This window comes from Vulpes lagopus, chromosome 2, assembly GCF_018345385.1.
Source record: "Vulpes lagopus strain Blue_001 chromosome 2, ASM1834538v1, whole genome shotgun sequence".
NCBI classification, from domain to species: domain Eukaryota; kingdom Metazoa; phylum Chordata; class Mammalia; order Carnivora; family Canidae; genus Vulpes; species Vulpes lagopus.
In genome coordinates this window covers 32,393,610-32,405,985 of record NC_054825.1, presented here as the reverse complement: position 1 = coordinate 32,405,985, position 12,376 = coordinate 32,393,610, and the positions used below count along the sequence as shown (strand labels likewise).

At 44.9% G+C, this 12,376-nt stretch overlaps 1 protein-coding gene across 50 annotated transcripts in view; it reads right to left on the bottom strand.

The window, feature by feature from the left end:
- Positions 1-12,376, bottom strand: part of SORBS1 (sorbin and SH3 domain containing 1) — a 227,573-nt gene that overhangs the window by 86,035 nt on the left and 129,162 nt on the right. For 30 of the 50 annotated variants that reach the window (XM_041745746.1, XM_041745745.1, XM_041745752.1 and 27 more), the window contains 3 exons: positions 7,722-8,453; positions 6,745-7,107; positions 2,696-2,840 (listed from right to left, as the gene is read on the bottom strand). In XM_041745746.1, the coding sequence (XP_041601680.1) occupies positions 2,696-2,840; positions 6,745-7,107; positions 7,722-8,453 (1,240 nt within the window). Of the gene's footprint in view, positions 1-2,695; positions 2,841-6,744; positions 7,108-7,721; positions 8,454-12,376 lie in introns of those variants that run through there. The other 20 variants (XM_041745755.1, XM_041745759.1, XM_041745778.1 and 17 more) reach the window with 4 other exon arrangements.

Below are 12,376 nucleotides of genomic sequence, written 5' to 3'. Positions count from 1 at the left end.
TGAGATCCAGAGTCTGGGAACCACTAAGCTCTTGTTCTCCAGTGTGGTCTATGGACTAGAAGCACTGATGTGTTCTGCAAATTGCTGAAAAAATGCAGAATCTCAGCCCTGCCTCAGACCTCCTGAATCCAAATCTGCAAGTATGTACTCCCAAGACCACATACACCAAAGACTGAGAAGCTCTGAGCTAGGGGACCCATGCACCTCTTCAGTCCTGAGTTTTCTGGTTCAAATCCTCCTTCTAGACTGATCGTAAGTCATCTGCCCTCACATATGTGGTATGAGAAGAGGGACGAGGAGCTGTGTTGTGCATACTCATCAGTGCCAGGGCAGATGTATAGCACCCCCTCATTTATCTACAGTTGGGGGACCTAGCTTGTAGAGAGAGGGTTGTTGTCACACTGTGCCCTGGCCATCTAGGCCAGAAAAAAAGGGAATCTTTTTTAGGATGACTAAACTAGACTTCCAGAAGTAGAGTAAAGTTATCATTCTCTCAGGAGATTTTGCAATAGTTAAATTGTTTTTACGGGTACTTTCTATGAGCACTGCTGTCAGGTTGGGTAAATTCCAAAGCAAGGCCAGAAACACATGACCTAAACCCCAGTGACAACTAGTAATCCAAGGCTAGGTGGCAAGGCGCTTCCATTCTCCTCTTCTCTTCCTGCTCCACCTCCACAGGGAACATATGGTTTGCTCTTTAAGAAAAGCTACTTTGATTCCAAAAAACTAATATACTTGTATCCTTTACTGAAGGATGTGTGATTCAGGCAGCACAATTCTGATCTTTAAACCCAAAGGGCAGGACTGCACAAAAGAAAAAGGCAAGAACCAAAGGCATTTAGGCAAGTAAGAGGAATCCATTTGCCCAGGGAAGAAACAAAAAAGAACTACAAGCATTTTTGTGCCCAAAGATGTCTCACTAGGTGTCAACAGAGGGACCTGGTGGAAGCAGCTGACATTACACTTGGCATTTCCCAAAAACCAAGTTGCCTTGGGAATAAATCCCATTTTTAGAGAAACTGCCTTTCCTTCTTTGAACTAAATTGTTTCTGGATTTTTTTTAAAAAGACAAGTCATAAAGAAGTTCATAAAGAACCAAAATTTCACTTTGTCCTGCATTATGGACACTGGGCAGAGAAAGCTCTTGCCAGTAAGGAGTATGGCCCTGCTGAAAGGAGAATGGAGTCTTATATAGTTTAGTGTGGGGCTTGGGACCCTTATCATCTTTGAAAAAACAAGATTCGTGGAGGACAGTTAATATGGAGGCTATGCGTAGTGAAAAAAAAATAAAATTACTAAAATAACTAAGATTCAAGTGGGAAGATTTTAAGTGAGAGGAAATGTTTCATTCATCTGTTTTACAAGTTAGAAACAGGAAACAGAAAACTCCATTTAATATGGAAAACAATTAAAAATAGACTCCAGTTCCATTCTGATCCAAGTAATGTGGGGGTGGGGCAGGGGGAGCTATGCAGTAGGCAAACAGCGCATCAAGAAAAGGAGAGGTTTGGCGCCTAGCTTTTTTGAAACTCAGACTAAAAAACCCTTTCTGCTCTATGAAACAGCTTGACAACTTTACACTTTACACTGTAAAGGATTTTTGTGAAGGAAAAGTTTTTCTCTCTACTGAATTCCAACTAGTAAAAACTTGAGACTTAAGGTCATCTTCTGAAATTTTAAAGCAGAAGGGTCAACATAGACAACTATTACCTCAAAGCACTTCTGCTTTACCTAAATGCCCTTTCAGAGAAGGGAAGAACCAGCCAGAAGATGTAAGAGAACTATAGAAAACAAATGTGGACACCCTCAGCAGAGCTCTATCGGCCACACAGCATACGGGACATACACAGCCACGTGAGTCTCATGTCCCAAAAGGGCGCACTGAATGACAGCCCAGTGTGATAAATGCTGGCAAGAGTCTAGGCCAGCGAGTCACTAAGAGAAAGTCCAGTGCCTGCTTTAGAGGCACAAAAACATGTTTGATATTTTATAAAGGTCTCCACCCATTATGCTTTTTTAAAAAAAAAATTGGGTACTCGGGATCCCTGGGTGGTGCAGCGATTTGGCGCCTGCCTTTGGCCCAGGGCACGATCCTGGAGACCCGGGATCGAATCCCACATCGGGCTCCCGGTGCATGGAGCCTGCTTCTCCCTCTGCCTGTGTCTCTGCCTCTCTCTCTCTCTCTCTCTGTGTGACTATCATAAATAAATAAAAATTAAAAAAAAAAAGTTAAAAAAAATTGGGTACTCAAAATTTTGCTTTCTAGAAAATTCATGATGTCAAAGAACTACACGACTTATTAAAAGAGATATTATTGCTATACCTAGATTTACCCAGCAAAGCTCTGATTCAAATTCTCATGATGAGGAGTTAAGGTGCACAGACTTTTTCCCTTCTGTCTTTTCTTTCTTTTGGTGCTACCATCTGAAAACAACCGTAAACACCCAAGGTGCGGAATACGCGCTACACCAGTTTACTTACACAGATATCTGACATCATCTCATATCAGGGGCCGGTCTCCCTGCTGTGGTCTACTCTGTGGGTCATGGGAGTGACTAAACAGGGGCAGACAGTATCGAGGAAGGGAGGAGATTTGTGACAATTTCTCTGGAATGGGAGAATTCTTGCCCCTGGAAGTCACAGAATAGCTTTGTTGATGCCAGTGAGTGGGGGGCGCTCTGAGAAGTTCCCTTACCTCGATTGTGTTGCAAGAGTACAATAGTAGGATTGACAATTGTCGTAGAGGGGTAGGCAGATGATGACTTGCTAACTGGTGCAGCGATCTGGGAATCGGTTCCAACATGGGATGAAGAAACTTCATTTAGTAGAGGACTTGAATCCTGAAAAGTGAACAAACACTGTGACCAACTGTAAGTATGTGAAACCTAATGTTCTTTTTAAAAAGAAGAAATGTATAGCTTTACAAGGACCTTAATTATAAAAAGAAATGTAATCAATGAGACGTCACTAATTCCAGTTAGGAGTTTAATCTGGAATGCTTAGTCTCTTTGTTGGTGTTAGTAAGGGTAGAGAGGGAAGGTGAGTGTAACTGAAGTCTGAGCAACATCATTATTTTCGCCTGGTAATAGCCGTGGATCAATCCGGTTACTGAAAAAGGAAATTCAAAACAAAATAGAACAACATGCAAGACTCATGCAATTCCAAATGTGATCCGAGAATGAGAGCTGGTTTAAGGGAAAAATCAGGAAAGTTTAGTATACTTGTCTAAAGAAACATGAGACAACATGAGGACAAGAAGCCGTTGATGTGAGTAGGGAAAAGTTACATATTGGTATTCCTAGAAAGCCACTCTTATTTATTTGCATCACTCAACAACCTTACTAGCACTTGATTCTGAGATTTGGGTGTTACCCGGTTCTATCCTGAGTCCCCCCCCCCCCCCCGCCCCCCACTCCAGTACTGAATGACAAAGATCTTTGAAATGGTAAAGACATAATAATCTTGACTTCAGGACGCCTGGGAGGCTTCATGGTTGAGCCTCTGCCTTCGGGCATGGTTCCAGAGTCCCAGGATCAAGTCCCACACTGGGCTCCCCTCAAGGAGCCTGTTTCTCCCTCTGCCTATGTCTCTGCCTATGTCTCTGCCTCTCTGTCTCTCTCATGAATAAATAAATAAAATCTTAAAAAAAAAAAAAAAAAGAAAAAAAGAAAATCCTGACTTCAAAAACCTGAGGTCTCGGCTATAAAAACCAATAGAACTGTTACTATTAACATTATAATTTGCATGAAGGGAATGATGCTAGTCTTTTTTAAAGACAGAAAAACAAGACCTCAATATGTAGTAAGTAAGGATATATACACAGTTTCACCTATCACACTTGTAACTCTTAGAAAGTTTCTATTCTGGACCTCTAGCCAGAATGTCATTCTTAAGGAGTTTGAAAGGCAAGACTTTGATTGTTACTCTCCAGATTAATGTATGGCTCAAAGCAATTAGTATGCTCCAGAGAAGACGAAAGCCATGCCTCCCTTCCTCCTTTTGACCCCTGCACCTAGCATAAGACTCTGCAGACAGTTGTTGCTTGTTAAATAAATATCACTTGAATGACTGGAGCCATCTCTTTGTAAAGGTGTTTCCGAACAACTTTTGCAGCAAGAAAACATGTGACCATAAAAGAAAGAACGTATCAGGACCAGGGACAGCTCCTGACGCACAGTAGGGGCTTCAGTCAATTCTGAAAGTGCCCTAATGTTGCAGCTGCTAGTTATGAGCAACAGCTCAATTTAGTGAATAAAATCTTTCCCCAAGGCTTGAGAGGCATAATATGTTCTTGTTCAGAAGTGTTTCATCTCCATTTTTTCATTTGTAAAGTAGAAAAAAATTACACTTGCCTTAATTTACTTCCCAAGTGATTTAATAAAGATAAATGATACACCCGTGAAAACACTGCCATAATGCTCCTGAGAAACACACACACAAAAATCAGGCATGTGGCTCCCTAAGGTATAAATGCCTACTGTGATGTCTGGATAGATCATGTAAACATGAAGTATTTTACAAAATTTTATTCTGTGGCCCAAGTCTTTTATTTCTGGAACATCACAAAAATGGCTACAGACAAAAAGAATCTGGATCAATTCACATGAATTTTCTTCTTCCCTCTTATTCTCAAATAGCTACAGATGGAGCAAATCTCAACTTGTGGCTTGGCCACCATCCCCAGGGGCTCGTGCTCTTCCTCACAGTTCTCATTGAGTGAAGGATCCCAAACAGTTTCCTTTTTCACCTTACGGTTACTTGGGACCAAACCAAATAAGTCATCAGCTGAAGTCCCCCCTGGAAGTCTATACCAGGCTGATCAGTCAGGCTGGAGAAACTGAGGACACTGTCCTAACTGACCTGTCCTGGCACCCCTGAAACAAAACTCAGTATGAACATCTAGATCTATACAGATGATAAATTATAGAGCATACAACAAAACTACTCACAATTGTATACTATGGCACTAAAAACATCTCACTTTATATACTGTTCTGGAGAAACACCCTGTGCCAAAGGGAAGAATATCTACAGATTATTCGGGTGCCCTCCGAAATAAGAGCAGCTTCTCAATACGCCTATAAGCTGGGCTAGGGTGAGGGGAGTGCTTAGAAACAATCTAGCATTTTCCTTCATCAGGGTTGAGCTGCAAAGCTCAAAGCTGGAAGGATATCCAAAGCCCCTGGACCATGTTTGGCTGAGTCCTGACCTAATTGCATTGTGTCGCACCTAGAGATTTGAGAAGAGGTCCCAGACCAGAATGAAGCCATTCCCAGCTCTGGTGTGCCTGGTATCTGGCTACAAATTCTTCTACAAGCCAAAAAGGAGTTTCTCTGCTTTTTGCATGACTGGCTTCAGCTCAATGAATCATGAGAGCCAGTTTGGTAGGCATACACCTTTACACAAAGGGATGTTACTAAGCATTTAGCTGCATCAGCCAATTACATGACCCACTATATCTCAAAATGTGGTCCAAGGACCCTCAGCATCAGAATCCTCAGGATGTGGGTTATGAAATCAGAGCCCTAGGCCCCTCTGCAGATCCACTCAATTACGACTCTAGGAGTATAACCTAGAGTTGACGATGTAAACCAGCTTCCTTGACTCTCAGATAATCCCATGTATGCTAAGCTTCGGAGCCAATATGCTACCCAAAAAAACCCTTCAAGAACAAAGGCTGTGCCTTGTTCATAGCTGTACCTACAGAATCTGGCAATATGCCTGGAACACTGTAGGAGCTCATTAATTGTTAATTAGCCAATAACTTATTTTTGAGGGACTCTGGCCCCCATTTGCAAGGGCAAGTCCTCAGCAATGTAGCTAACAGTTATCGAGCATTCTCTCTCTCTGTGGGAAAGCACCATCCTAGCAACTCTAACAGGCTCAGTCCCACTGCACCCCACAGGCCCCTGAGTAGATCCACACATTCCCATTTTACAATTCACTCTGAGGTTCTGAGATCCTCTTGATTCTCAGGACTCCTGAGGAGAAATAAAGACCCTGATTCAACCTCTCCTGTAAAGCACTTGGACTTTCCCCACCTACAATGGGGACTCATCCCTCAAGGGATGGGACCTGACGTATCAAGGCCCTTTACCTTCACTTGACCCCTGAAGCAACATTTTGCCGCAAAGGCCCCTGAGAGCCACTAGTCAGGGGGACGCAGCACTTTTTTTGCCTTTGGAGAAAACAGTCCCAACATTTGTGCAAGTCTTTTAGAGCCATTTACTCAATTAAACTCAACTTTCTTTTTTTTTTTTTTTTAACTATTCTCTGCCATTGGCATATATAAAAGTTTACTTGCTAAATCAACAAAAGAGGGAATCTTCCTCCCCTAGAAGCTCACTGCTCCCTGGTGGAGAGGCTGCCATTGGCTTTCCTACATAGCTCTTCAGCCTTCCTCGGCTCTCAACGCCACATCTGCTTGGCCTCTCAAGAGCATCACGAGCCAAAGGAAAGGCCACGGAGGTTCTCAGAGGGAAAACGGGGTTCTTCCAGAAGATGTGCATTCCAAACAGGACAGGCAGAGGCACGCAAGGGGCTCGTGAGCAGCTGAAGGAGACGACACGCACACGCACAGGAGGCATGCACTCTGAGGAAAGCAAACAGGGGTCCAGTCACCACACGAGCACAGTGGCAGTGGACACTTCCCTCACGACTTAGTACTTCAGTGACAAAGGGGTTTTTCACTGCCAGGAGCAGACATTCAGGAAAGCTGTGAGGAGGGGGTTCCGGCAAGCTTACGGTACTTGAAACAGCTCCCGTGAGGTCAGGCTCCGAGGCTCTGCGGAGGCCCTCCGGTATCGGGGGCACCAGCGGAGGAGGTGGTGAGAAGGATGGTGGTGTCTGGCTAACGGGGGAGTGGGGGCCAGGAGCGCTGGCTGGCTGGCTGTGGTGGGATCGCCTCTGCAGACGAGGGGGAATGAAATCATCTAGAGTCGGGAAGGTCAGAAGTGGGGCGGCAGGGGCAGTCGCCGGGCTTGGGGGGCCAAGAGGCCCCAGAGATGCTGGAGGTCTGGCAGTGCCTTCTTGCCCTCTGTCAGTATTAACCAGGTAGAGAGGGACAACTATTATCTCAGGCTGGGCTGAACTGGAGAAAGTGGCGTCCTGTAGGAAATAAGGGGGTCGTTATGTAAAGGGGCATGGCAGGGAAGAAGGAATTCCATATTTAAACAGTAGAGACTGGACATGCAGTGATGTACTCTGAGAACTATTTAATCAGTGCCCGCTCCTCAGAGTACATGAGACAGCCGGTGCTGGCCAGCTGGCCTCCTGACACTCCATGACACAGAGGGAACCCCATCCAAGTTTACTTTCCATCCATCTATTTTTGACTCCTTTTAACACTTTAGAGAGAGAGACAAAGAAAAACAGAACAGGCAGGCAGGCTGTGTTTTACCCCCAAACCGCTTGCAGAGCCCAGAAGCTTGGGAGCAAATACAATTTGTTTGGCACCTTGTGATAAAACACCGACACCCCGAATCTCACCACGTTATTAGTATATGGATCCCACACTCCAGCATACTTACATACTACCAGGAAAGAGAGGGAGGGGACAGAGAGGACTGTGCCGAGGTGTTTAGAGAGAAGAACTCGGGACTCAAGCTGCAGCAATGCTGACAAGGAGAGGGAGGGGAGGCAGCCCAGAAAACAAGCGAGCTGCTTGCATGAATCTCAAGAGAGATGGTGTAGAAGACACACACACATTCCTAAGTCCTTGCCTTGTCTGGATAACACGGCTGCAAAAGGTAAGGTTCTTTTCTCTTCCGGTTTTCGGGAGCAGAGGAAAGCTGGGGCCCTAGCACAGGTGGTGGTCTCATCGCAGCTGGGAACGGAGGCCGGGCACACAGGGAAGGACTCGCACCCCAGTTAGCAGCATCTTTATGGATGTCAGAGAATAGCTTGGGAGGGTCAGGAGGAGCAGAGGGTGGCTTTCCCGTGCCGGCTGTGCAGGGGACAATGCCGGGAGCCGGTGCTCGAGCGCCTGCAGCTTCCGAGGGAGTGCCCGTGGCTGGGTCACGTGCAACACGAGAGGCCTTTTCCGCTGCCACCCGGCAGATGTTATTGGATAAACAAGGTACATATAAGCTGCTGACCTTTTTATTCCCAACTGCCTCATGACGTGGGTTAGAGCTCACATTCTCACTGTCAACTGTCCTGGTGGCCACACAGTGGTGCCAGGGTTGGGAGGAAGCACGGGAGAATGTGGACCCTGGAAGCGATGGCCTGGGGTGCGGCACACGTTTGGGAGTGGATCTGGCTGCCACGGAGATGGGGACAGGCTGCGGTCGTGAGGGCCTCTGCTGGCTGGGGGTGCTGGGGGGGACGTAAGGCTTTGGTGAGCTCAGGTAGAGGGAGTCCTTGGAGGGACTGGGGGTGGTGGGACACTGCCATGCAAAGCGGTCCTCTTTAGGGAGAGGAGGCCGAGTGGGGGAGAGAACCTTTAGCATTATCTTCAAGAGATAGTATCAAATTGGGGAAAAAAGAAAGAGGAAGGAAATGGAAAGAAGGATGACCATTAGAAATAACAGCATAACATGATATGAAGAAAAACAATTCTTGATGTGTTTTTAAGCAAACCCTGAGCTTAGACTCCTTGTGGTCCTTACATTTCTCCTCTGGATGAGGCCAACGGCTAAATCCTACTCACCTGGAGAGGCAGGCCTGACTCTCTCACATCTCAGCCCAGGAGAGGCCACGTGTTAAGTCAGTCTGACGGCGATCCTTGGCTGACCTGTACCCTTCGTCAGCCCTCCTGATTGATGGGTGCCCAAGGTCTCAAGGTTGGGGCAAGATGCCCCAAGAGCCCCCCAGTGTTCTCAAACTCTTCTCAAAGATTTCCTTCTTCATGCCCTTAGCACTAAAAGTTTAAGTTCACTGAAACACTTGAATGTCTTTCATTCTCTTCCCTTAGGAAATAGAGAATTGGAAGAAGCATCCTTATTTGTGTTCACAGGAGACAGATGTCTTAATTGAATCACTGAGATTTAGCACTCAATTCCATAAGCATAACAAATTAAAGCTCACCAAGAAGAGAATGCTAAGGATTTAGAATCCACATGTGCTCTTTTCTCAAAGGAAACAATTTGATGGAACTAATTATTAGGAGGAAGACAGGCATAAGATTAAAAGCACGTAGTCTCCCATTTTGATGCACACAGAACAAAGGGACCAGACAACGAAGCACTTGATTTGAGTACCGAATTGGACTGTTCATCAAAGTCCAGCCCTTGCCCCATTCCCATCCAGAGCACCACCAAACAGACAATCCCACAGTGGGGTGACCAGCCCCACACTCCTGGCTTCAGCCCAAAGCTCGGTTCTAGACTGAGAGGAAGCTGTAGGTCACATCTTATTCCTTCTACCTCAACACAGGTCCTAGCTCCTCCTTGGGTCTCAGTGGGGTAGAGGAAACGGGGTAAATCTCCTGAACAATCCTCATTTCAATGAGAATTGTCAATTGGTGGCTCAACTGGAAATTGGACCATAAAATGAGAACAGCTTATTTCCTAGTGTTATGGATTAAATGTGCATGTCCCCGCAAAAGTTCATATATTGAACCCCTTGCCCCAAGTAATGGTATTTTGAGATGGAGCCTATAGGAGATAATTAGGGTGAGATGGGGTTATGAAGGTGAAGTCCCATTATGGGATTAATGTCCTTGTAAGAAGAAGAGAGCTCATTCTTTCCATCAGGTGAGGACACAGTGAAAAAGTATATGCCAGGAAGAAAGCCCTAACTAGGAACCATATCAATTGGCACCTTGACTTTGGACTTCCCAGACCCCAGAACTGTGAGAATAAATGTCTGAGAGTGTCAGGGTGGCTCAGTTGGTTAAGCATCTGCCTTTGTGATCCTGGGGTCTTGGGATCAAGCCCCACATCGGGGTCTCTGCTCATTGGGGAATCAGCTTCTCCCTCTCCCTGCTGTTTTCCCTGCTTGTGTGCTCCATCAAATAAGTAAAATCTTAAGAAAAAAAAGAAATGTCTGTTGTTTAAGACTCCTATTTATGGTATTTTGTCATAGCAGCCCAAGCTAAGACACCTAGATTTTTCCTCACTGGTTCCTATTTTTAAAGGTACCTATCCTATCTTTAAAGACAGCAAAAGGGAGTACCAGGAGACAGGATTCCCCTCTGGCCCCTGGGTCTCCTGGACCCCAACTCATTTCTTACAAGGAGATGCCAGGCCTGTGGGGCTCTAAGAGCTATCTTCATCTGAAACTGAGCCAGGTACCAGAGGAAAACCAGAATGTCGTCTAAATTGCATAGATGAGGTTTATTAAGAGTTTGGTCACTACCTAGTATATGGGTTATATCCCCAAACTGGGAGAGTGCAGGGGTACGGGTCTATCTGAAGGTTGTTTTTTATTTTTTGTGGATTGCAGGTAGAAAGGCAAAGGGTAAATAGGCAAGAAATCAAGCATTTTGAGTCTGGATTAGAATATCAACCCCAGAACCAGGGAACAACCTATCCCATAACAAATTCTGTTCTCTAGCTACAAATAACCTGGATCAAGAAGAAATGAGCTGGATAGCCTAGGTTAACTCGATGCCTATCCTTTCCACAGGGTGCCCATGACGGTGCCAGTGGAATGAGGCCATGCATACCAGCCAAAAATACAAAAACAAGTGGCCCCATATCAGTAGTTAGTAGGGCTAAAACCCTCAAGTTGGGACTGACTTAGTTTCGGTGAAATGCACTGGAGGTTGTGGCAGTTTCAGACTGAACAATACCTCTCTATAAATAATAAACACTCAAACTAGCATGCAACAAAGGGACTATAGGCTAAGTTGAGTGATGGTTGTCAGGGAGGTAAGCAAAAGATAACTTTGACTTTGGCTCAGATTTACTCTATTTTGAGCTCCAGTGTCCCACATGTGATTCCTTCTTGTCCAAAGATAGGAATCAGTTTCAATAAGTTTTTAACTTAATTTGGTTATGGCCATATAAGGTGCCAGGGTTGCATTACATCAGGCACAAGCCCTCCCAGGGCTTTGACCCTGTAGCGAGAATGCTTCCCCAGAGTGTTGACAATGTACTCAGAGCCAAAGGCCTTCCTGTCTTAAAGAAGGAGGGGGACAGACACTGTCATCTTACAGGGAAGGAACTTTCTGATTTATTGTAAACATTGCAGGAACTACATACACTGTTTCCATTCCTGCCATTAGCTGGCAACTGATGAAATTCCATTTATCTTTGTAGAAGGTGGGGGAGGGGAAGAAATGGGGCTGCTTGAAGAACTGGATATGTTCCTAGTTTATATAGTTCCAGAAACTACCAATCTCTGCCTCCACTGGAGATCACCATGATGCTGTCAGAGAGAGGGAAGCCCTGGTTCCCTGTTCTTGGAGATGAGGAGAGCAGGGTAGCAGGTCCATACGAGCAGGAGGAAAGGTAGCAAAAGGGAGCTCCAGGAAACAGGATTCCCCTCTGGCCCCTGGGTGTCCTGGACCCCAACCCATTCCTTATAAGGAGATGCCAGGCCTGTGGGGCTCTAAGAGCTGTCCTCATCTGAAACTGAGCCAGGGCAGTCACTAGCCTAACCCAACTGGTTTTGTCTGAGCCAGTGTATACTTAACAGCTTTGGCAATGGCTATATGGACAAGAAGCCATTTTTGCTTTCAGAAAACAAATCCAAGAAATAATGTATGACCTAAAGTTCTTGTAAGTTGGGTGGGTGGGTGGTTTGTTTATTTATTTATTTATGGTGGTCAATTTTATACTGAATATACAGAATAAAACCTCTGTATCAGCAATTTGCCAGGTTCCCTTTAAGACACCCCAGTAAAAAAAAAAAAAAAAAAAAAATCCTGGATAGTGACAGACAAGAAAATATGCTATTTGTAGGGGTTTGGGTGGCATAGTCGGTTAAACATTTGATTCTTGATTTTAGCTCAGGTTGTGATCTTAGGGTCATGAGACAGGGCTCTGTATGGGGCTCCCGGCTCAATGAGGAGTCTACTTGGGATTATCTCTCTCCCCCTCTCCTCTGACCCTCCCTCTTATTCTAAAATAAATAAATCTTAAAAAAAAGAAAATAAAATACACGATTTGTAGGCAATATTACAGGGTATTCACCCTCATGATAAGGCTCATCTTGACAGCAATATTTCACATCGTGATCTGAACACACAAATGCTCAATAAAGCTGCAGTAATAAATGTATTTAAGAGGAATTTTTATTTACTTAATAGGCTTTTAAAATTCTCTTTTAGAAGAACTAAGAAGCCAAAAGGAATGAGTGAATTAGCCTTTGGGCTAAGTCACTGATAGGGGAGGAGGATGGGCTTCCAAATTTGCCTTGAATTAATTAGCACCACTTCCTAACTCATATAGAGCCAACTGTACCCATTCCTGAGACTGCAGAGATAGGA